Below are 24,245 nucleotides of genomic sequence, written 5' to 3' on the forward strand. Positions count from 1 at the left end.
GAGAGAAGCTGCAGAGAGGTGTGTAAGACTACAACTCTGCTTCCTGGTCCCAACCCTGGATAGTCACGGTTTGGAGGATTTAAGAAAATTGGCCAGATTTCTAGAAATGAGAGCTGCTCCATCCAAAGTGGGATGGATGCCGTCTCTCCTAACAAGACCAGGCTTTCCCCAGAAGCTTTGCCAATTATCTATGAAGCCCACCCTCATTTTTGGGACACCACTCAGACAGCCAGCAATTCAAGGAGAACATGCGGCTAAACATGTCACTCCCGGTCCGATTGGGGAGGGGCCCAGAGAAAACTACAGAGTCCGACATTGTTTTTGCAAAGTTACACACCGATTTAATGTTAATTTTAGTGACCTCCGATTGGCGTAACCGGGTGTCATTACTGCCGACGTGAATTACAGTCTTACCAAATTTACGCTTAGCCTTAGCCAGCAGTTTCAAATTTCCTTCAATGTCGCCTGCTCTGGCCCCCGGAAGACAATTGACTATGGTTGCTGGTGTCGCTAACTTCACATTTCTCAAAACAGAGTCGCCAATAACCAGAGTTTGATCCTCGGCGGGTGTGTCGGTCGAGTGGGGAAAAATGGTTAGAGATGTGACGGGTTGGCGGTGTACACGGGGCTTCTGTTTAGGGCTACGCTTCCTCCTCACAGTCACCCAGTCAGCCTGCTTTCCCGGCTGCTCGGGTTCTGCCAGGGGGGAACTAACGACGGCTAAGCTACCTTGGTCCGCACCGACTACAGGGGCCTGGCTAGCTGTAGAATTTTCCACGGTGCGGAGCCGAGTCTCCAATTCGCCCAGCCTGGCCTCCAAAGCTACGAATAGGCTACACTTATTACAAGTACCGTTACTGCTAAAGGAGGCCGAGGAATAACTAAACATTTCACACCCAGAGCAGAAAAGTGCAGGAGAGACAGGAGAAGCCGCCATGCTAAATCGGCTAAGAGCTAGTAGCTATGCTAAGCTAGCAGATTCCTAAAAACACGCAAAGTGAATAATGTGTAAATAATTTAGAGGTGATTCAGCAGAAGGAGTGCTTTAGTTAAGGCACGTAAAGATTACACTGGGAAACAAATCGTAATCTAGATAACTAGATCAATCTAACTGCGCAGATTAAACAGCTAACAGATACAGAAAAACACCGCTGTGCTCCGGAACAGGAAGTGATACAATACCGCAGTGATATATATATATATGTGTACTGAGACAATAACTCAACGCCATGAGTTCTTTCATTAAGCTGCGTTCACATGCATACAAATACAGAAACAAAAATGTTTAAATATATTTATATATACTTGCAGTTGTTATTTAATACAATATGTACATGGTGGTCACAGGCGGCATTTTAATTTTAACAGTGTGGTTGGGGGTGATGGGGGTGGTACTTTTTACCCTGACTGAGGTAAGAGTCATTTCTACTTGTAATAAAATGTTAGTAAAAATCATATATATGTTGTTGTCATTAAAAGACTAGCAATAATATTACAGTGGAAAAAGCAGCAAGATAAATAACCACAATGGCAAGGCATACTTCAGATTTATATTTTAATACATAAGGATTTTTTATCCAGGCATGTATGGGTTCATTAGAGCTTTTAGTCAGCTTGAATACAACTTACAAGGCTTCATTCATAAAAAGCCATCAAGAATTATGATGACAGGAAAAAAAATATCACATTAAATGAACAGAATGGCATATTTTTCCCCAAATTTCCACACTTTATATAAAACATTTTTTTTTTCTACCCAGGCATGTTTGGGTTCATTGGAGAGAGCAATTAAAGGGCTTTAAAACAAGCCTACTTTTATTAAAATCTGTTAACAAATAGCGACAAGAGAGCGAGAAAAGCAGCACAGTTTGTCATAATTTCTGCAATTTTCTGCATTTTACGTAAAGGTTTTTTCACCCACACATGCATAGGTTCATTGGAAAGAGCTTTCAAAGGGCTTTAAAACGAGCCTACATTTACTAAAAAATGTTAAGAAATAGCAACGCTTGTGCGAAAAAAAAAAAAGCGGTCACTTTATTATTTATGATCTGCACATCTCCACCCTTGGTAATGGCGCCGCCCTGTGTTTAGCGATGCTAACAGATTGAGGTCCAGGTCTATATTTCCATGAATGCAGAAATATATTTGTTCACTTTAGAGTGACATATGTTGTATCCAGGCAGATCTTTTTGAAGGATGTCCCTGCATCTTCCAGCATGACAACACAAAACCACATTCCGCCTGTCTTCAAAGTGAAGTAGCTCTGTGGGCAACCTCTCCAGTCAGGGTCTGTGTCTAACTGAGAACGTGTGGTACATTATGAAGTGTAAAAAAAAAGTGGCATAGACCCCAGACAATATCACAGCTGATGATCCACATAACGGCTAAATGTGGGAACATTCCTCTTTCTAAAGTTGCCTTGACACTTGCATAAATTAATTTGATCCGCACACTGTCATGCAATCTGCCATGCCAGAGATTAAATTTCTTGTAAACTGTGCACGGCTTTGTGCAAGTGCGCAAAGAAAATTCTGAAATGTTCAAAACCTCTAATTTTGTGAACGACACATGAACATTGCGCAAACAATTAAAAAACACTCTGGGTCACTGCGACTCATTCCGTTGGCGCACCGCATCACAGCGCAGCTCATCTGAACGATTTTGCCGAGGTGTTAAATCTATAATAAACCTAATTTTACAGATACTCATAAGAAGAATTGAAAATGCAACTGCTTTTACCAAGCCATTACAATATAAACATTACAAATAATTACCTTTTAGATGATTCCAAATACTTTCTCCACGTCATGAAGTGCACAACAACAGCTGCAGCTGTAGAAAATTCCTTTCTGATTCCAGAGTGATTAGATGTGGTTTCATCAGCCAGGTCTGAGAGCAAATGATTAATCTGCTACAAAGCAATTCTTTTAAATAATGCAATGTGCAGCGACACAAACAGCGGCATCCAGTGGAACACAGCAGGTCGCATTGGCACAGCGAATTGTGCAGCGGTGTGGTGGTTAAATGCATGCAAGTGTCAAGGTCCCTTAACACTGTAAAAAGTGCCCAAACACTTTAAGTGTTACTGAAAGAAAAGTTGATGTAATACAGTGATAAACACATGACTGTGCCAAATATCTTGAAACATGTTGTTTTAACTTGAGTGTATATTTTCATTAAATAAATAAAATAATAATAAAAAAGATTTGTTGAGGTATTTTCAAATTCACCTTTAGTTAAGCATTTATTTACAGCTTTTTTAAATATATATATTTTTTTACTTTTATTTTTATATTATTATTTTATTTTTATTTATTTTATAGCTTTTTTATTTACAGCTTTTTCACAACTGTGTCAGCTTTTGTGTTCTTTGGCATAGTGAGGATTGATGGTTTATTACACATAGGTATGTGCTTGCAGAGTGCACTTTGAGTTTAAAGTTGTCATGGTTGTAACAAAACTCAGCTTTCACAGCAGCACCTGGTGTATTTGAAACTGCATTCTGTGGTTATTGAGTTCTGTTTCTCTGTGTTTTTTAAGAGCTGACGTAACGTGAATTTCTCCACTGTGAGATCAATAAAGTCTTATCTTAGTAGATATGGTACTTTAATATTTGCTTGTAGACAATGATTTTGTAAAGAAAAAAGTTTCTTGTTTTTAGCATTTTTTTTTCATAAATTCTCACAAATTCTGTTTATGTACAGAAACTGTTTCTGTTGTACATGACATTTTTTAACCTCTCGTCTGTGTATCACTTTAATGGGACTCACAGCTGGCTCATGGATTTAAGAATTTTGTTAATACTGCAGGAACAGTTTCTTTCCCACACAACTGAACCAGCAGTTGTTTGTTTCTAAGTGCAAATGGACAAAGTGAGTGGGACAATGTCAGACGATGTGTCCACACATACGGTCACACAGAAGTCCTGGTATGTCACACAGTGCCTACAAGAATGGCAGACATTTTCTCAGTAATCTTCATTTGTAAGGCAAACAGCAGATGTTGACTTGAACCCCCCCCCCCCACACACACACACACTTTTTTCTACTAGCTGTTAATGTGAAGTAGCAAACGTTTTGTCATCTTTACACATTTCAACATTATGTGCATATGTTTTTGTGTTCTTTGTGGAATAAAAAAATTTAAGGTTATTTTAAGCATTTTGATCCTGGAAGAAGGTGCTTTGCCCTCTTCAGGTCGGTGGAGTGTCCTTGCCTCAAGTGGAGGAGTTTAAGTATCTCGGGGTCTTGTTCACGAGTGAGGGACGGATGGAGCGTGAGATTGATAGACGGATCGGTGCAGCATCTGCAGTGATGCGGTCGCTGTATCGGACCGTCGTGGTGAAGAGAGAGCTGAGTAGGGGGGCAAAGCTCTTGATTTACCGATCAATCTACGTTCCGATCCTCACCTATGGTCATGAGATTTGGCTCATGACCAAAAGAACGAGATCGCGAGTACAAGCGGCCGAGATGAGTTTCCTCCGCAGGGTGGCTGGGCGTTCCCTTAGAGATAGGGTGAGGAGCTCGGTCACTCGGGACGAGCTCAGAGTCGAGCTGCTGCTCCTCCACGTCGAAAGGAGACAGTTGAGGTGGCTCGGGCATCTTTTCCGGATGCCCCCTGGACGCCTCGCTGGAGAGGTGTCCCGGGCACATCCCATTGGGAGAGGCCCGGGGAAGACCCAGGACACGCTGGAGGGACTACATCTTTCGGCTGGCTTGGGAACGCCTTGGGGTTCCCCCGGAGGAGCTGGGGGAGGTGTGTGTGGATCGGGAGGTCTGGGTGGCTTTGCTTGAGCTGTTGCCCCCGCAACCCGACTTCGGATAAAGCGGAAGAAAATGGATGGATGGATGGATGGATATTGTGTTGACACTTCACATATGTCCAGTATATGTGAGTTTATGAATAAAAAAACAGCAATGGCAGCCCTTTGTGGTCACTGGGAACCCTGCGATTAGCTACAAGCCTCCATAAATCTGATGCAAACACAAGGCCTACAACCTGCCTGAACAAGCACAGACGTGTCCCACTCTACCAACATTCCCATTTAAACTAATTTATTTATTTATTTATTAGGTATACCTGCTCAGTGCATTTAAGCATCTAGACTTGGTGAAGACAACTTGCTGATGTTCAAACCGAGCACCAGAATGGAAAAGAAAGAGGATTTAAGTGACTTTGGATGTGGCATGGTTGTGACGGGGTGGTCCGAGTATTTCAGAAACTGCTGATCGAATTTGCATGCACAACCATCTCCAGGGTTTACACAGAATGATCCGAAAAGAGAAGATATCCAGTGAGCGGCAGTTGTGTGGAAGAAGTATGCATTGTTGGTGTCAGAGGTCAGAGGAGAATGGGCAGACTGGTTGAATGGGTGACTGTGTGATGCTAAATATATATATGTCGCGGACATGAATGAGCGAAGCATCTCACCATGTAATTTAGGTCCTTCAGACTTTTTTTAGTAAATGGTTCAGGGGAGCATTAGCATGGCTAAAACCTTTCAGCTTCTGGGGGGCTTTGCTCCCCACCCCAGACCCTCTGCCTTTTTAAACATTTTTCTTTTTTTAGCCTCTCACATGCCTTGCAGCTCCTCACCATCTAACCATGTCATTTAGGCCCTTCAGACATGTTCCCCAAGGCCCCCTGCCTTTTTAAATATTCTTCTTTTTTTGCCTTTCAGCTTCTGTGGGGGGGAGCACCCCACAAGAACCCCCCCCCCATTACAGCCATCTTACCCCCTGCCACTTTAAGCATTTTTTTTAATGTAGATGTAAATTTTTCAGCTAGTTGACTGTAGGGCTGTAGAATATGGTCAAATTATCGTATCTCAATATTGTCATATCATTATGATACATGTTGTTCACTTTAGAGTGACATATGTTGTATCCAGGCAGATCTTTTTGAAGGATGACCCTGCTCATATACTATGATTTCACACAAAGTGCAGCAACAATGAAAATTAAACATTCTTAAAAAAAAACACTAATCATACACTAATCATAAGGTTAGGATACTGTGCCCTCCAAAAGTATTGGAACACTTGGTATTTCACACATTTGAATTTGTTTATCCCATTTCAAATACAAGAAATACAAAAAATATAAAGAATAAAAATTTCTAAAATTATCTTCCTCAAACTCAAACTGAAAGCAAATCTCTAACACCTGATAATACCTGTAAATAATAATCAGTTTTATTGCCAGTTTTCTTCAGACAAGTCAGGGGATGGGAACATGAACATTTCCAAGTTAATGAATATGCCTGGTCTTTTATTTATATCAATTATGAAGAAATACTAAAGTTTCTTCACCAAAACAATTGTAGCTGATCTATCAGGTCTTCTTTTTAAGAAAATCCTCCTCTACACCACTTCATTGGGAAGCTGGATTTTAGATTTTTAATTAATTTATATAAAGTTGTAGACATTTGCTTTCAGTTTGAGTTTAAGGAAGATAACTTTAGATTTATTTATTTATTGATATTTGTAATAGCATAAACAAATTAAAATGTGTAAAATACAAGTGTCCAATACTTTTGAGTACAGCTGAGAAACACCTCGTGGCATGTGTATTTTTAAGTGAAATACATCATCCTGGTGTCAATCAGAGAGCAAAATTAAGAGGCTATTTAAGTCCTTCAGACAGCAAAATTGAGGTCATTTAATCAACAGCTGCCTGCTCATTTAAAATCACTGGAAACACACCCATATATAAGGCAACCCAAATTAAAGGAGAAATGCCACTTTTAACACCCTGGACCTCAGTTCTGGCATAAAATAGGTTTGTTTACTCACCAATATAACTTTGGTGTCATTATTAGTCCATGGTTCAAATGACATGTTCAGTTTAAATCTGAGACATTTTTCTTCTTCTACTAAAGTGGATTAGAACTTTTTGTGGTACACAGCACCAACTACTGGACAGGAGGAAGCTAGCAGTCAATGTGACTGATTTCAAAATGCAGCACTTTTCAACCAGAAGTGTGGTGATGTGACATGTCAAACATCTGTGTCCAATCAGATTTCAGGGGAGTCCAGTGCAACCCTGGCCTCAGCTGTAGCTCCACACATGCCAGGATGTGTTCAACATTTGAGATTTCCTGCTGGCCAGTGGACTGACAATTTGACACTTACTGTTTCAGTGTCAACTTGCCACTGAGTTCCCACGAGATTCCATGGGGCCTCATCTGTCAATCCAGGAAGTGTCTGACATTTGACATTTCCTGTTTCACTGTGGACTCAAAATTTGGCACTTCCTATTTGGGACTCCCTGTACCATAAGCGAGCTTTGCGTCACTGCACGGCACTTCGCTCATATTATATCAATATTGGCCAACATCTCTGAGGAATGTTTCCAACAACTTGTTGAATCTATGCCATGAAGAATTAAGGCAGTTCTGAAGGCAAAAGAGGGTCCAACCCAGTACTAACAAGGTGTACCTAACAAAATGGCTGGCAAGTGTACATAACAGTAACTGTAAATTATTGTGTTAAAAGATGCTAACATAGTCCAAAATAGGAGGTTAACTGGTCACCCATATCAATCAGAATCCAAGAAGCTGAATATGTGCACATGCAGTTTTTATGCAGTTACTGAGGGAAATTTTGCAGACTGTCATCTCTGCAGACCCCTCACACCCTGGACACACACTGTTTAAACTCCCCCCATCTGGTCAACTTTACAGAGCTCTGTATGTCAAAACAACGAGACACAGGAACAGTTTCTTTTCACAGGCCATCACACTGATGAACAATTTAACCTGCCAAAAAACTAATTTATATATATATCATGTACAACTCAATCTGTTTGTTTCTCCTTTGCACACTTTTTTGCACCTTTTTTTTATTGTGAATTATTTAGTGTTTAATGTATATTTATGCTCGTACAGGGAAAGTACAGTTCAAACTGGAGTCAAATGGCTTATTTTCTTGTAGATACTTGGCAAATAAAGGCTCTTCTGATTCTGATTGCACTTACAATTTAAACAAAAATTCAAAATCAGGTATTGGCATGCCCTTCAACTCATAAATTTTCATTACTGAATTGATCTATTAAATGTTAGTGGTTTGGGATGTGCAGACGAGGGATGCAGTTCATATCAGGAGAAGGATGTTGACGATGGAGCCACTTGGATAGAGGAGAACAGGAAGACCAAAGAGGAGAGTTCTGGATGTGGTGAGAGGTTATTCCATGGAGTGGTGTGTAAACCTGACACCAGCCCATGCTCCTGAACATGACTTTATGGAGGGCGTGTAAGTGGTTGGTGCGACAGAAGGAGATGGTGGACAGGGTGAGATGGAGATCTGCTGTGTGGAGACCCCAAACAGGAGCAGCTGAAAGAAGAACACAAAGAAACTTCCAATCACCCTTATTACCCCATTTAAATATAAACCCAAATCAATTCGATCAATCTGAAATATGTTACAAACTTGTACAAAAAAATAATTAAATGGTAAAGATGTTCCTTTCATTTCTGGTCTGAACTGCATTTATGTAAATAAGCTGTTATTTGAAGTCAAAATGTTTGATTTTATGACCATACATCTCTTCATCTGGATCTTTGAGCCATTTATTTTCTAGTCTTTCTAAAGTACAGTAGTTACTCAACAGTTTTTACATCAAAATATCAGTCGTAGAAAATGATTTGTATGCAGATGAGCACAGATAATGATATTTAATCAAAAGTCATCAAAAGGAACAATATGCAGTTCATGGAAATAAGTTGAACTCCGTTATAATGGACCTTGTAACTTTTTAAACACGATTAAACTCCGACTGATTTGGTCTGTTTGCGCCCTCTGGTGGTGGTTGTCAAAAATAACTCCTCTATAGTGTATCTGGCATATATACTTTTTGTTACAACCATTTTTAAGGTGACAAAGGATAGTGCTCGCTTCTAATGTGAACACGTGTAACAAAACAGTACTTTGAGATGTAATTAATTAGCAAAGCCATAAAATGTAGATTTGTCATTCATAAGACAAAAACAATTTCGTTAGTTTTGGACAAAAGTTGCAAAGTATTACACAAAATCCATGTTACAATTGATACTCCTCTTGTTACATATTTTTGTCTTGTTCCTGTTCTTTGCAAATCTGAAATCTGGAAAAAAAAATACTTTTGATAGTCATCCAAGTGTCATTCAGTATTTTTAGTATGGTACAGGTTTATATATTTTATTATTATTGAATAACATCAAAGCAATATAAAAATATTTATTACCTCAGAGTGAAATTATTTGTGTTTGCAAAGTGACAGTATCCTATCAAGTATATTCACTCTTATTATTTCATAGATACAAATAATAATACAATTAAAACAACATGTGAAAATACTGTATTGTTGTAATAAAATCTAAAATCTACACTTGAAAGAAACAAAAAGAGACACTCAGAGAGGGCAACACACGGTCTCGTCATACTTTTGATACCATTCCTGCAAAATTCAGTGCTGCCAAAAAGTTTACCCTTGAGCTTTTTATGCATGAATTTTGTAATTACATCATGTAAAACTATATATATATATATATATATATATATATATATATATATATATATATATATATATATATATATATATATCTTCTTTATGTTAAAGTTTTGAAAATGATGCCTTTTAAATTCACAGTGGAAACTAATTTCTTACTCGTAGCATTAGAGTCCAGTGGAACAGAGAAAGACTTTCTTAGAAAGAACATGAAACTGTTTGCAGTGAGACACATAAGACGCTCAAACCGACAGTAGGTCTGATCTGTTTTCTTGTATGAAAATCCTCCCCTGCTCCACTGTGAAGATCTGAGTGGTGATGCAACAGACAAAAGTTGCACTATGAATAGTTACTTCATTCACAACCACAGTCAAAGTTGCCGTGGATGTCTTGGTGGCTTTCCTCATTTGTCTCCGTGCATGGCTATACAGTATCATACTGCATTCAAATTTGCTGTAAATGAAGTCAGACTTGGGGTGACTTGGATGACTCTGAATTGTTTTAAGAAAAGTGGCTAAAAAGTGACACTTTTTGTGTTTGTGTTGTACTTAAAGGTATGTATACTTATTTACACTTTTTTTACTTTAATGTTTTTATTTAATTCATGTCATGGTGAATTTTAATATGAAAAAGCCAATTTTTTTAAACTTTAATTTTGGGCACACACACATTTACCTCAGTAAACCTCTCATGTCTCACCTCTCGTCTTCTTGTGACATGTAAAGCTGCTCAAACTTCACTTTTCTGCCATCCTAATCGCAGTGCACAAGGGCATTTTTGCACCCAGCTGTAAAGCACAATAACAGATGACATTTTGTCCTTGCAGCGCCTGATTTTATTCTCAGATTGTGTCCCATGTAAACAGCAAATCCCCCCCCCCAGCCTCATGCACATTTGCTGTGTTTTTGTCAACCCAGTCTCACAAGTTCTTTTTGAGCTCGTCATGAAATGAGTCAAATTTCCGTTTTTATTAATCAATCAATCAATCACAACAAACAGCTGCCCCAAGGCGCTTTATATTGTAAGGCAAGGCCATACAATAATTACGTAAAAACCACAACGGTCAAAACGATCCCCTGTGAGCAAGCACTTGGTGACAGTGGGAAGGAAAAACTCCCTTTTAACAGGAAGAAACCTCCAGCAGAACCAGGCTCAGGGAGGGGCAGCTTCTGCTGGGACTGGTTGGGGCTGAGGGAGAGAACCAGGAAAAAGACATGCTGTGGAGGGGAGCAGAGATCAATCACTAATGATTAAATGCAGAGTGGTGCATACAGAGCAAAAAGAGAAAGAAACACTCAGTGCATCATGGGAACCCCCCAGCAGTCTAAGTCTATAGACATATTACCTTCCTGTTACTAACCCTACCCCTTCCCCTAACCCTAACTCCCCCAGACCCCCCTGCATCACTTTTCATTTTGTGCAACTGACACGGAATGTATTCAAATAACTTCATGTTTCTATTACGAAAATTTGGCACTTTTCATGACAAAATCACGAACCAATACATTAATGTATATTTTGTGAGCCTGAATCACGACATGCCGTGAGATATGGTAGGTTTTTGTCTGTGTGCTATAGTCAAGATAAGGGCTAAGATCTTCATAATATAGAACTATTTAGTACATGTCCTACATACTGTACAGAAGATGAACACATGTCCTTCATCAAAGTCTGACTTTATTTTTTTTTTTCCCACATATAAAACATGTATCTCTGTACTGGGGGTGCAGCAATCTTTTCTATTCATTTATTGCTGCTTGTGTGGGTCTGGATCATGATGGCAAGGACACCAAGCTCATCTCACACTTCACCATCCTCAGCCAAGTCCTCCAAATCTTCTGGAAGAGCCCCAGGCCAATCCATCCATCTGGGACATATAAACCCTCCAGCGTGTCCTTGGTTTTCCACAGGGCCTCCTCCCAGTTGGAAGTGCCTGGAAGACCTCTTGAGGGAGATGACCAGAGGGCATCCACATCACATGTCCCCAGGCATTCTTTCAAAATAAAAAAAACACATCTGACATCTGAGTTTTAGAGCAGTTCATCAAAGCACTGTCAAGTATCTTTTATTGGGCTCCTCTCTGTGCTGGCAGACTGTTTGAAATGACATCTTCAGACTGTGAGGTTTTCAGCTTCCATTGTATATGTTTAGCCCGTGCTTGTGTGCGTTCTAACACAATACTTGACCAAACATTTTTGTCTCATGTGGAACTAAGCATTACTGTCTTGTCTGTTAATTAGTGGTGATGTGAATCAAGAAATCAGAAATGATCTTCTACTGTATGTCAGCTTGACTTACCTGAGAAAATGAGCACTGTGATCGTGCAGCAGGTGTGAACGTGGACTTTGCTGACTTGGTGATTGGAGAATTAAAAAATAAATAAATAAAAACACCATACTGCCAGTCATATCAATTTATTTAATTTTGGTTTCTCTGTTTGTGATGGGGACTTTTTTTTTTTGCATTCAAACTGAAGCTAAACATTGGCCACTGGTTTTAAAAAAGGGATGCAATGAGGCCAAGGTTTAACTGAGACACTGACAAAAGAAAAACTGGCTGCAGTTACCATAGCTACGTAAGTACCAAGTCCATTCAGCTCAATTTGGTCAGTTTTATTTCCATAAAGTCGCATATTGTCAGTCCACTGATTATATTGAGTGTTGATGCTGTGCACGAGCTCATCACAAGAGAGAAAACATCACCAGGCCTTGCTTCAGTCTGTCCTTCTCAAACCTGAATGGATGTCTTAAGACTACCAACCTGCTTTACTGTTAAAAAAACAAACAACAACAAACATAATCACAATGAGAACGTATGACAGAAAACAAGCTCTCACTCACCCTGAGTCGATACACTGCCTTTAAAATGTGAACCTTTCATCTGCTTTGTGTCATTGTGAGCAAAGAGAACACAATGTGTGTGTTATTGTCTCATTCACAGAACACAACTTCATATGGAAGCCGCACACAGCTGACCAGCGCTGCTCTGGCATCATAAATTATAGGTAACAACAACAAAGTGATAACCATCAAATTCACTGCAGATCAACAGTTCAACAAACATCTGAACCCATTCAAGCCATCAAAGAACTTTAAAAGCTCCCTCAGCTCCATCACGTGGTTTGTCCTGTTCAGTCTACTTTCAGCAGCACCATCCAAATCTCTTTCTGTCCGTCCTTCCATCCAGTCTGTTTTCAAGCAGTTGAGTTTCATCATGCAAAATTTCTGTTCTCATGGTGCCGTGTGCGCCTGTCAGCGAGGTTCATGGCTCCTCCAGCTGAAAACACAGCGTCCCTCACCACAGCTTCACTGAAAGGCCGCAGCCATCTGACCGGTCCCCTCCTGATCTTTGACATGTGAGCTTTATCCCAGGCTCGTGGATGTAAAGGTTATCTAACCTTCAGAAAGTGGGAAAGATTGAGGGGAAACAAACAGGGAGAGGAAACAGGAATAAATTCATAGGAATTACACACATCTGCCAGGTTCTTAAGCGACACGGGCACAGTTTTGTGATTTTGCCTTTGTGCACCACCACAATGGAGGTGAAATGAAACAATCAAGATGGATTTGTAGTTCTGACTTTCAGCTTTAATTCAAAAGATTTAACAATACATTGCCAGCTATTTACAAATTATAAGTAAGGATTAAACAACGAGAAGCTGTGCATTACACGGTTTGAATGCACCATGACGCAAAGCGGAGTGGTGTTACTCCGCAAAGTACATTCAAACCGTAATGCACGGCTTTGAGTTGTTTAATCTGCTTATACCATCGTCCGACACAGTGAGCTAACACAAATATTTATTTAAGTTAACAGAACTTGATAAAATGCATAAGTATTTGGGACTTTTATGCCAGTCTCAAGATATTTTCATCCTTGGCAACCCTTTCATTTTCCCATCTTCAATCTTCCAGTTCGTCCGATGTTAATCTTTATGCCGTTGCTTTTGCTCTTCTTCTCGTTTGCTCTCCTCCTCTTCCCATTCCTCAAAATTTTTTTTGGCCAAAAATATTAAAATTCATTTGGAAATCCTGTTTTAATGCGTTTCTGTCATTCACCTGTCAAAACACAGCTGATCTGTGCCAACTGATTTGTGCGTTGCTGTGGTGACGACCAGAGCGGAGTGATATTACAGTGACTTAACTTGCGTGTGCATATACACGAAAATAATGCATGCCAGTTAGACATGGAATTCTCACTGACCATGGTATAACTGTTTGTATACACTCCCTCCATTTTGACGAACCCATAAGTTATTGGACTAGCTATTGATTATTGGATTATTTTTTAGCCAGTTCCTTTAGACAAGTTGGGATGAATCATTTAATCAGACGATACCAGATCATCTTACACAAACAGCAATGGTACTATATCATAAATGTTTAGCAAGCAGGTATTTTGCAAAGACTGAGTGACCATGTAAGAAGGACACTAGTGAAGGAAGCCACCAAGACACTCAGACAACGCTGAAGGAATTATATGTGACAGAAGTCTTGGATTTTTTACTTTATCTGATGAAAAATGAGAGTTGAAACAAATGTGTTGCATTCATATTTTTGTTGAGTATGTTAGCATGGGGCAGGAAATTTGACTTTGATTGTTGTCCAAACCATAATCACTTATTTCTATCCATAGGCCCAATGAACATATTTACATAGAAACCAAGGAGATCATCTGAATGTATGTCTCTGGCACCATCAGTAATAACCTGACAAAAATAAAAGATAATGAAGTCCCCCCCCCAACGACCCTTTTTGAATATACTTCAGCAAAGACTACTGCTTTTCATGCAAGCTTTGAATATTTTAATACTGACTCACTGGACAAGGAACTTGCTCTCTGCAAACTCAGTGATGTTAGACTTTTATGCCGTGTTCACAACGGACGCCACGCGAGCATCAGGTTGCCATGTAATCCCTATGGAAGGACGCATTGTGCCACCACAAAAGTTCAAGCCACACAATGCGACATGATGGATGCGAATAAAGCGACGCAAATAAAGCAATTTTGAGCGATTGCCGCATCTGTGGCACGATATCATGTTGCATCGCGTCACATTGCCCTCTTCCCCAAGTTGAAAAATCTGAACTTTTTCGTCTTGTCGCACCACGATGACCAATCAGGGACTGGATATGTAGTGACGTGAAGATGTCTGGAGTTTATACTTGATGTGGACATGTCGTGTCTCTGGCAGCCACCCTGTGAGCAGAACATATGTCCTGTTTGCCCATTATTTCACAATTATGACAGAGTTTGAGAGGAGTGAGCAGCAGCACCCAGCGCAGCCAGTTTTTTTTCACGTGCGCGCGCAAACAAATCGTCCATGAAGATAATTTTATTAACTACACAGATGTATAATAAAACAAATGGCGACTGGTTTATAACACAATTATGACAGATTTTGAGGAGAGAGCGAGCAGCAGCACCGCAGCAGCAGCAGCCAGTTTTTTTCCAAGTGCACGCGCAAACAAATTGTTCGTGAAGATAATTTTATTAACTACACAGATGTATAATTGTTGTGTGTGCCGCTGAAGAGGAGGTACTGCTGGCCCACCACCAGAGGGCGACCTGCCTGAAGTGCGGGCTTCAGGCACGAGAGGGCGCCGGAGCAACCGGGAGTGGCAGCTGTCACTCATCAACAACACCAGCTGTCACTCATCATCATCACCCACACCTCCATAAGAGCCGGGCAGCATCTTCACCTCACTGCCGAGAAATCGTCTACCGAACAGGTAAACCACTCAGGCTGAAGTATCACATTAGTGATGTTCTTGCTTCTGTGTATACAAGTATTTCTGCAGACGTTCCTGTTTTGTACGGAGTAGTCGTGTGTGGGGAGTTGGCGTACTCCGCTCCTCGGTTGGAGGCTACGTACTTGCCAACAGGATCTGCACGTAAACATTGTGATTGAGAGGTAGAGGTGCTTTCCACCTTTATACTGAACTGTTTGCTGGGTGTTCACGCACCCACCATCACCTGTCTGTTCTTCCTGCCAGAAGTACCCGATCTGACAGCCGGAGGCAGTGGCCACCTGGGGACCCAGTGCTTGGTGGCTCCAGGGTTGCTTCAGATCCGGTGGAGTGGAAGGCGTGTGGGATCCGGCTCTTTTCTGGACGGGCGTCTTCTATCCTCGAGCCTGCTCACACATCACTGTGACTAATTTGACTGTTGATCTCAGTTGTGTTGTCTGTTGCTCTGTTGTGCACATTCACAACATTAAATTGTTATATTTTCGGCTTATTCCATTGTCCGTTCATTTGCGCCCCCTGTTGTGGGTCCATGTTCCTACACTTTTCACAACAATAATAAAAACAAATGGTGACTGGTTTACAACACAATTATGACAGAGTTTTAGAGGAGAGTGAGGAACTGCAGCAGCAACCAGTTTTTTTTAATTGTTCACATGTGTGCACGGGAACGGGACAGGAGGTCCTCAAACTGGGTCCTGGAGAGGCGGAAGTACCGCTGACAGCGGCCGTCATCCAGACGCAGCTCATGCAGCAAATAATGAAACCCCTCGAATTGGAAATGTCTCATGAGGATGTTGTGAACCCAGGGACGGTGCCGCTGGCAATGTTTGTCAGCTTTCCACAACAAATAGGGCATAGCAACTTGCTCCGTGTGATCAAGGTCCGCCATGTTGACTTGACGGGGGGCGGAATGGAAGCTCCTCCTATTTGATGATGCATTGGGGTGATTTTTCACAACAAAAGCAGAGCGACACACCAGGCGATGGTGGCGCATCCATTGCCAGGTGAGGGACGCAAATTTATGGCATCGCGTGGCATAAGTCCCAAAAAACAGTTTTATTTGTTATTATCTATCGTCCACCTGGTCGTTACTGTGAGTTTCTCTGTGAATTTTCAGACCTTTTGTCTGACTTAGTGCTTAGCTCAGATAAGATAATTATAGTGGGCGATTTTAACATCCACACAGATGCTGAGAATGACAGCCTCAATACTGCATTTAATCTATTATTAGACTCTATTGGCTTTGCTCAAAATGTAAATGAGTCCACCCACCACTTTAATCATATCTTAGATCTTGTTCTGACTTATGGTATGGAAATAGAAGACTTAACAGTATTCCCTGAAAACTCCCTTCTGTCTGATCATTTCTTAATAACATTTACATTTACTCTGATGGACTACCCAGCAGTGGGGAATAAGTTTCATTACACTAGAAGTCTTTCAGAAAGCGCTGTAACTAGGTTTAAGGATATGATTCCTTCTTTATGTTCGCTAATGCCATATACCAACACAGTGCAGAGTAGCTATCTAAACTCTGTAAGTGAGATAGAGTATCTCGTCAATAGTTTTACATCCTCATTGAAGACAACTTTGGATGCTGTAGCTCCTCTGAAAAAGAGAGCTTTAAATCAGAAGTGTCTGACTCCGTGGTATACTCACAAACTCGTAGCTTAAAGCAGATAACCCGTAAGTTGGAGAGGAAATGGCGTCTCACTAATTTAGAAGATCTTCACTTAGCCTGGAAAAAGAGTCTGTTGCTCTATAAAAAAGCCCTCCGTAAAGCTAGGACATCTTTCTACTCATCACTAATTGAAGAAAATAAGAACAACCCAGGTTTCTTTTCAGCACTGTAGCCAGGCTGACAAAGAGTCAGAGCTCTATTGAGCTGAGTATTCCATTAACTTTAACTAGTAATGACTTCATGACTTTCTTTGCTAACAAAATTTTAACTATTAGAGAAAAAATTACTCATAACCATCCCAAGACGTATCGTTATCTTGGCTGCTTTCAGTGATGCCGGTATTTGGTTAGACTCTTTCTCTCCGATTGTTCTGTCTGAGTTATTTTCATTAGTTACTTCATCCAAACCATCAACATGTTTATTAGACCCCATTCCTACCAGGCTGCTCAAGGAAGCCCTACATTATTTAATGCTTCGATCTTAAATATGATCAATCTATCTTTGTTAGTTGGCTATGTACCACAGGCTTTAAGGTGGCAGTAATTAAACCATTACTTAAAAAGCCATCACTTGACCCAGCTATCTTAGCTAATTATAGGCCAATCTCCAACCTTCCTTTTCTCTCAAAAATTCTTGAAAGGGTAGTTGTAAAACAGCTAACTGATCCTCTGCAGAGGAATGGTCTATTTGAAGAGTTTCAGTTCAGGTTTTAGAATTCATCATAGCACAGAAAGAGCATTAGTGAAGGTTACAAATGATCTTCTTATGGCCTCGGACAGTGGACTCATCTCGTGCTTGTTCTGTTAGACCTCAGTGCTGCTTTTGATACTGTTGACCATAAAATTTTATTACAGAGATTAGAGCATGCTATAGGTATTAAAGGCACTGCGCTGCGGTGGTTTGAATCATATTTGTCTAATAGATTACAATTTGTTCATGTAAATGGGGAATCTTCTTCACAGACTAAAGTTAATTATGGAGTTCCACAAGGTTCTGTGCTAGGACCAATTTTATTCACTTTATACATGCTTCCCTTAGGCAGTATTATTAGACGGTATTGCTTAAATTTTCATTGTTACGCAGATGATACCCAGCTTTATCTATCCATGAAGCCAGAGGACACACACCAATTAGCTAAACTGCAGGATTGTCTTACAGACATAAAGACATGGATGACCTCTAATTTCCTGCTTTTAAACTCAGATAAAACTGAAGTTATTGTACTTGGCCCCACAAATCTTAGAAACATGGTGTCTAACCAGATCCTTACTCTGGATGGCATTACCCTGACCTCTAGTAATACTGTGAGAAATCTTGGAGTCATTTTTGATCAGGATATGTCATTCAAAGCGCATATTAAACAAATATGTAGGACTGCTTTTTTGCATTTACGCAATATCTCTAAAATCAGAAAGGTCTTGTCTCAGAGTGATGCTGAAAAACTAATTCATGCATTTATTTCCTCTAGGCTGGACTATTGTAATTCATTATTATCAGGTTGTCCTAAAAGTTCCCTAAAAAGCCTTCAGTTAATTCAAAATGCTGCAGCTAGAGTACTGACGGGGACTAGAAGGAGAGAGCATATCTCACCCATATTGGCCTCTCTTCATTGGCTTCCTGTTAATTCTAGAATAGAATTTAAAATTCTTCTTCTACTTATAAGGTTTTGAATAATCAGGTCCCATCTTATCTTAGGGACCTCGTAGTACCATATCACCCCAATAGAGCGCTTCGCTCTCAGACTGCAGGCTTACTTGTAGTTCCTAGGGTTTGTAAGAGTAGAATGGGAGGCAGAGCCTTCAGCTTTCAGGCTCCTCTCCTGTGGAACCAGCTCCCAATTCAGATCAGGGAGACAGACACCCTCTCTACTTTTAAGATTAGGCTTAAAACTTTCCTTTTTGCTAAAGCTTATAGTTAGGGCTGGATCAGGTGACCCTGAACCATCCCTTAGTTATGCTGCTATAGACGTAGACTGCTGGGGGGTTCCCATGATGCACTTGTTTCTTTCTCTTTTTGCTCTGTATGCACCACTCTGCATTTAATCATTAGTGATCGATCTCTGCTCCCCTCCACAGCATGTCTTTTTTGCTGGTTCTCTCCCTCCGCCCCAACCAGTCCCAGCAGAAGACTGCCCCTCCCTGAGCCTGGTTCTGCTGGAGGTTTCTTCCTGTTAAAAGGGAGTTTTTCCTTCCCACTGTAGCCAAGTGCTTGCTCACAGGGGGTCGTTTTGGACCGTTGGGGTTTTACATAATTATTGTATGGCCTTGCCTTACAATATAAAGCGCCTTGGGCAACTGTTTGTTGTGATTTGGCGCTATATAAAAAAATTGATTAATTGATTGATTGATCTGGTGTGAACGCGACATTACAGTGTATAATTTGATGTGATGAGCATGACAGCTTGCTGACCTTCTGCAGCTCCTCTCGTAGCCAGGAGGGAAGTGGTTGGCCAAGGCGATGGAGTAGCTTTGACAGCTCCACATTCTGTTCTCTGTAGTACCTGGAGAGATACGCACGTGCCTGAAGAAAAAGCAGATAAGAAGGAATGAATTAATGAAAGGGTACAGAACAAAGGTAATATATATACAATCCCAATTCCAATGAAGTTGGATGTTGTGTAAAATGTAAATAAAAACAGAATACAATGATTGCAAATCCTCTTCAACTTATATTCATTTGAATACACCACAAGACAAGATACTTAATGTTCAAACTGATAAACTTTATTGTTTTTGTGCAAATATTTGCTCATTTTGAAATGGATGCCTGCAACACATTTCAAAAAAGCTGTGACAGTGGTATGTTTACCACTGTGTTACATCACCTTTCGTTCTAACAACACTCAATAAGTGTTTGGAAACTGAGGACACTAATTGCTGAAGCTTTGTAGGTGGAATTCTTTCCCATTCTTACTTGATGTACAACTTCAGTTGTTCAACAGTCCGGAGTCTCCGTTGTCATATTTTGCGTTTCATAATGCACCACACATTTTCAATGGGCAACAGGTCTGGACGGCAGGCAGGCCAGTCTAGTACCCGCACTCTTTTACTATGAAGCCACGCTGTTGTAACACGTGCAGAATGTGGCTTGCATTGTCTTGCTGAAATAAGCAGGGATGTTCCTGAAAAAGATGTTGCTTGGATGGCAGCATGTGTTGCTCCAAAACCTGGATGTACCTTTCAGCATTGATGGTGCCATCACAGATGTATAAGTTGCTCATGCCATGGGCACTATCATACCCCCATACATCACAGATGCTGGCTTTTGAACTTTGCGCTGGCAACAATCTGGATGCTCTTTTGTCCGGAGGACACGATGTCCATGATTTCCAAAAACAATTTGAAATGTGGACTCATCAGATCACAGCACACTTTTCCACTGTGCATCTGTCCATTTCAAATGATCAGGCCCAGAGAAGGCGTGGCATTTCTGGATGTTGTTGATGTATGGCTTTCGCTTTGCATGGTAGAGTTTTAACTTGCACTTGTGGATGTAGCGACGAACTGTGTTAACTGACAATGGTTTTCTGAAGTGTTCCTTAGCCCATCCGGTAAAATCCTTTACACAGTGCCACCTGAGGGATCGAAGGTCAAGGGCATTCAATGTTGATTTTCGGCCTTGCACTTACGTGTAGAAAATTCTCCAGATACTCTGAATCTTCTGATTATTTGGACTGTAGATCATGGAATCCCTATTTTTTTCACTATTTTTTCATGCAGTTGTTCACAAAGTGGGATCCTCACCCCATCTTTGCTTGTGAATGGCTGAGCCTTTTGGGGATGCTCCTTTTAACCAATCAGACACTATGTTTCCAATTAGGTGTTCTTTGTGCATTCATCAACTTGTTGCCCCGTCCCAACTTTTTGAAATGTGGGCAGCATTTAAAAATGAGCAAATATTTGCACAAAAACAATAAAGTTTATCAGTTTGAACATTAAATATCTTGTTGTGGTGTATTCAACTGAATATAGGTTAAAGTCAGGGAGGATTGTTAAAGATTTATATATATATATTATCACTGTTTAACATTTGTTCCTTGTCTTGTTCTGATGAAATGTTATTGAGTGTTTTGCACCTGTCTTAACATAACCCTGAGAATGTACTTGTTATTATACATGATAGAACACCTTTGTTTTTGTAGCCACTACGACTGGGAGTGAAGAGATGGAGGTTATTTGACCTTATGCTGTACAAATGCTTACTGTTTTGAACAGGACACTCCAAGCTTTGAAGACAGATGATAAGTGCAAACAGAGGAGCCTGCAAGAACGGATGTGCTGACCTTCAATGATATGATTAAAACAAAAGGAAACCGTTTCTCCACACAGCTTGCAACCATTGGCATACGTGCCATGAGATGTTTTGTATTATGGGAGGAAACTTGTCATGCGACACCCCCTTAGGGACAACTTTCACAATGTGGGTAGGTTTCCTAATAAAAAGAGTGAGCATGCGCAGCAGTCCCCCAGGCTTTCAGTGGTACTACGTGTACGGCTGTCTGCACTCCTCGCGAGCTAAATTTGACTTTCTGTCTCACTGGTTGTTTCTTGACTCTGTTTTCTTGTTAAAGGTTTTAAGAATGTTTGGAGGAGAAAATACCCAACATTGACTGGGGCTAACGTCCGGGAGATCAACAATACTGGAGGTGTCCGGCGGGGGTCGTCAAGTCCAGACGAAAATCCTTGGCCAAGGTCCGATCGATTGATCGTGTCTGCAGTTGTCGACCGCCGTTGGCATCGTCTGGTTGACGAGATTTTCCCGAAGAAGACAGACAGGAGGTCGAGTCAGTGAGTAGAATTTTCTTTGTGACAGTACTGAATGAGTGGTGATCAGATCACATAAAACAGTTAACTCCGTAAGCGATGGCGTGGAATCGTCTGTTAATGTAAAGCAGTTAAACTCCGCGAGGAGGGCGGACTCCTCTACAGTAGCGAAGAACGCACGTAGTTAAATTCCGAAGGAGGGTACGGACTCCTCTGTTTTACTACGTAAAGGAAATACCGGATAGAAATACGTGCACAGTGAAAAGGCAGTTAAATCTCGCAGGGACGGTGGAGTCCCCTAATGCAGGACATTAGTAAATTCCACGGGAGGGCGAGCTCCCCTGGCCTAAGAATACGCGTACGGTTATTAAAAGTGTTTCTATGTATTTGTGTAAATAAAATAACTGTGTGAAAGTGTAATACTTTGGACAACGTAAGTGACAACCGTGTGTGGAAGCAGAGGCAAGTGATTCCGCTTCCTACGGGGAGGTGAAAGGAATCAACCACACGACGGGCTGTTAATTGTCACGTCCAAGGAAGTGAAAACTTCAGATTTAGAACACCCTAGGTGTGCCCCCCGTCTGAAGTCCAAATTATAACAAAGAATAATAAAATGGGGGGAAAGACGTCTAAGAAGAGAGAAAATTTATCAACTGACGACTGGAAATTTATGGAAGCAAAAAATCCAATAGCAACAAAGAAATTGGAGACCTGGATAAATAAACATGACTTTGACGGACGACTGAACCTGACCAGTATACAGAAACTGAAGAAGGAGTTAGAACAGGAACATAAAGGTGATGAGAAAAAGAAGCAGAAAATAGGGGCAGATTTAGTGGCATTTTGGGAGGAGGAAGCAGAGAACAGACGTAAGGGAGCAGAGAAGCGACGATTAGAGAAAGCAAGGAAAAAGCTGTAGGTAAGGCAGAAGAAGATGTGATAATTCAGCACAGAGAACCAGAACAACCTCACAACCACCGTCGGCTGGATCGTCGGTGACACAACACCTTTATATCCTCCTCTACCAGAGGATGATGATGTGCCGCCACCACAGTATGATATGGTGGTGCGACCTAAGTAAAAAGTGAAAAACAAGAAAAGCACACAAACACGCAGTCAAACAAAAGTGCCTACAGCTCCTCCCATGGAGGAACACAGTGACCAGGAAGGTGCCTATCCTTTGATAGAAGTACCAAATCCTCGTGCAGGAACAGCAGGGCATCGACCAACCATGCTCGTATATCGAACATGGAATGCTGATGATATCAAAGCAGCAGTTGACATGATACCATCACCTCATGTTGACATTGAGAGATTCATGCAAGACATAGAAAACATTAGAAAGTCGTATCACCTAGATGGAACTGAGGTCCAACAGGTATGGATGAAAGCATGTGGCCCAAAATGGAGTCAGGTACGTGGGGACTGGAATCCTGTAGACGCGGAAAGAAAGCCACTGGAGCATGATAATCCAATGTTGCAGACAAGAATGGAAGCTATGATTACACGAGCAAAAGGAGTACTGGGCCCAAAGATAAATTATACAGAAATTACTAGGACAACTCAGAAAGAAGGAGAACCATGGACAGAGTTTAGATGCAGATTTGAGAGTGTATTTAGGGTCCATAGTGGCATATTGCCAGGAACACTAGTGTATGAACAACAGTTAAAAAACGCTCTGATCCAACACTCCAATAAGGATATAAAAGCTTGGATACAGAAACATTGGATTGGATTGCCTACAGGCACATTGGAAGAAACACATACACACTGCTGTCATGCAGAAGAAGTCTTAAAACAGAAAAAGACAGGAAACAGCGACAAAGGAGTGTATGTAGTACAAGGAGGGGATGAAATATATTACCAACAAGGTAACTTAAGACAGCAGAAGCAGTGCAAACGCCCCCAAAAGCCATGGCAAAACAGACAAGGTGGACAGCCACAACGTCAAGGACCATGGCAACCGCGACAGCAGTACAGACAGGGAGGGCCACCATGTGGTCCCCTGATTTGTTGGAACTGTGGGAGAGAGGGACATATGTCTAGAAATGGTCCGAATCCACCTGCTGATGGAGCGGCAGGAAGAATTCCACAACGGAATAATCCTCCACAACCACAGTATCCACAATGACTAGATTCCATAATCCATGACACCACTCCAGACAGTGAGTCTGAGTGCGATATGGATTTATGTGCCTTACTGGGAAATCCGGTACCAAAACCGGAAGTGACTTTGTTAGTAAATGGACGACCAGTGGTATTTCTTTGTGACACAGGAGCATGTAGAACCACATGTAATGACAACATACCTGTCCATAAATTAAGCAACGAAACCTTTAGGGTTCGCTCTGCAAATGGACAAACATCAGACGTCCCTCTCACTAAACCTATAACGTTGACAGATCCATTTGGCCTGACATGTACTATGTCAGTGTTGAACATGCCACAATGTCCAGTTAACCTCTTAGGACGAGACGGATTGACTGCATTGGGCTTGTCCATAATTGTGGAACAAGGGAAATTAGTTGTTGAGCGCACAGGAGGTGTTAACATGGTGAGAGAAGAA

The 24,245-nt window shown here is 41.0% G+C and overlaps 1 protein-coding gene across 2 annotated transcripts in view; it reads right to left on the reverse strand.

Moving 5' to 3' along the window:
• Positions 1 to 11,883: 11,883 nt before the first annotated feature.
• The window catches only part of ndst3 (N-deacetylase/N-sulfotransferase (heparan glucosaminyl) 3), a 391,475-nt gene continuing 379,113 nt past the window's right edge, over positions 11,884 to 24,245 (reverse strand). The window contains exons 14-15 of one of the 2 annotated variants that reach the window (XM_034187550.1): positions 19,326 to 19,436; positions 11,884 to 12,877 (exon numbers count right to left, since the gene is read on the reverse strand). In XM_034187550.1, the coding sequence (XP_034043441.1) occupies positions 12,848 to 12,877; positions 19,326 to 19,436 (141 nt within the window). In that variant the 3' untranslated portion in view covers positions 11,884 to 12,847. Of the gene's footprint in view, positions 12,883 to 19,325; positions 19,437 to 24,245 lie in introns of both variants that reach the window. The other variant, XM_034187551.1, reaches the window with a different exon arrangement.

The sequence above is a fragment of the Thalassophryne amazonica genome, chromosome 15 (assembly GCF_902500255.1).
Source record: "Thalassophryne amazonica chromosome 15, fThaAma1.1, whole genome shotgun sequence".
Lineage (NCBI taxonomy): Eukaryota > Metazoa > Chordata > Actinopteri > Batrachoidiformes > Batrachoididae > Thalassophryne > Thalassophryne amazonica.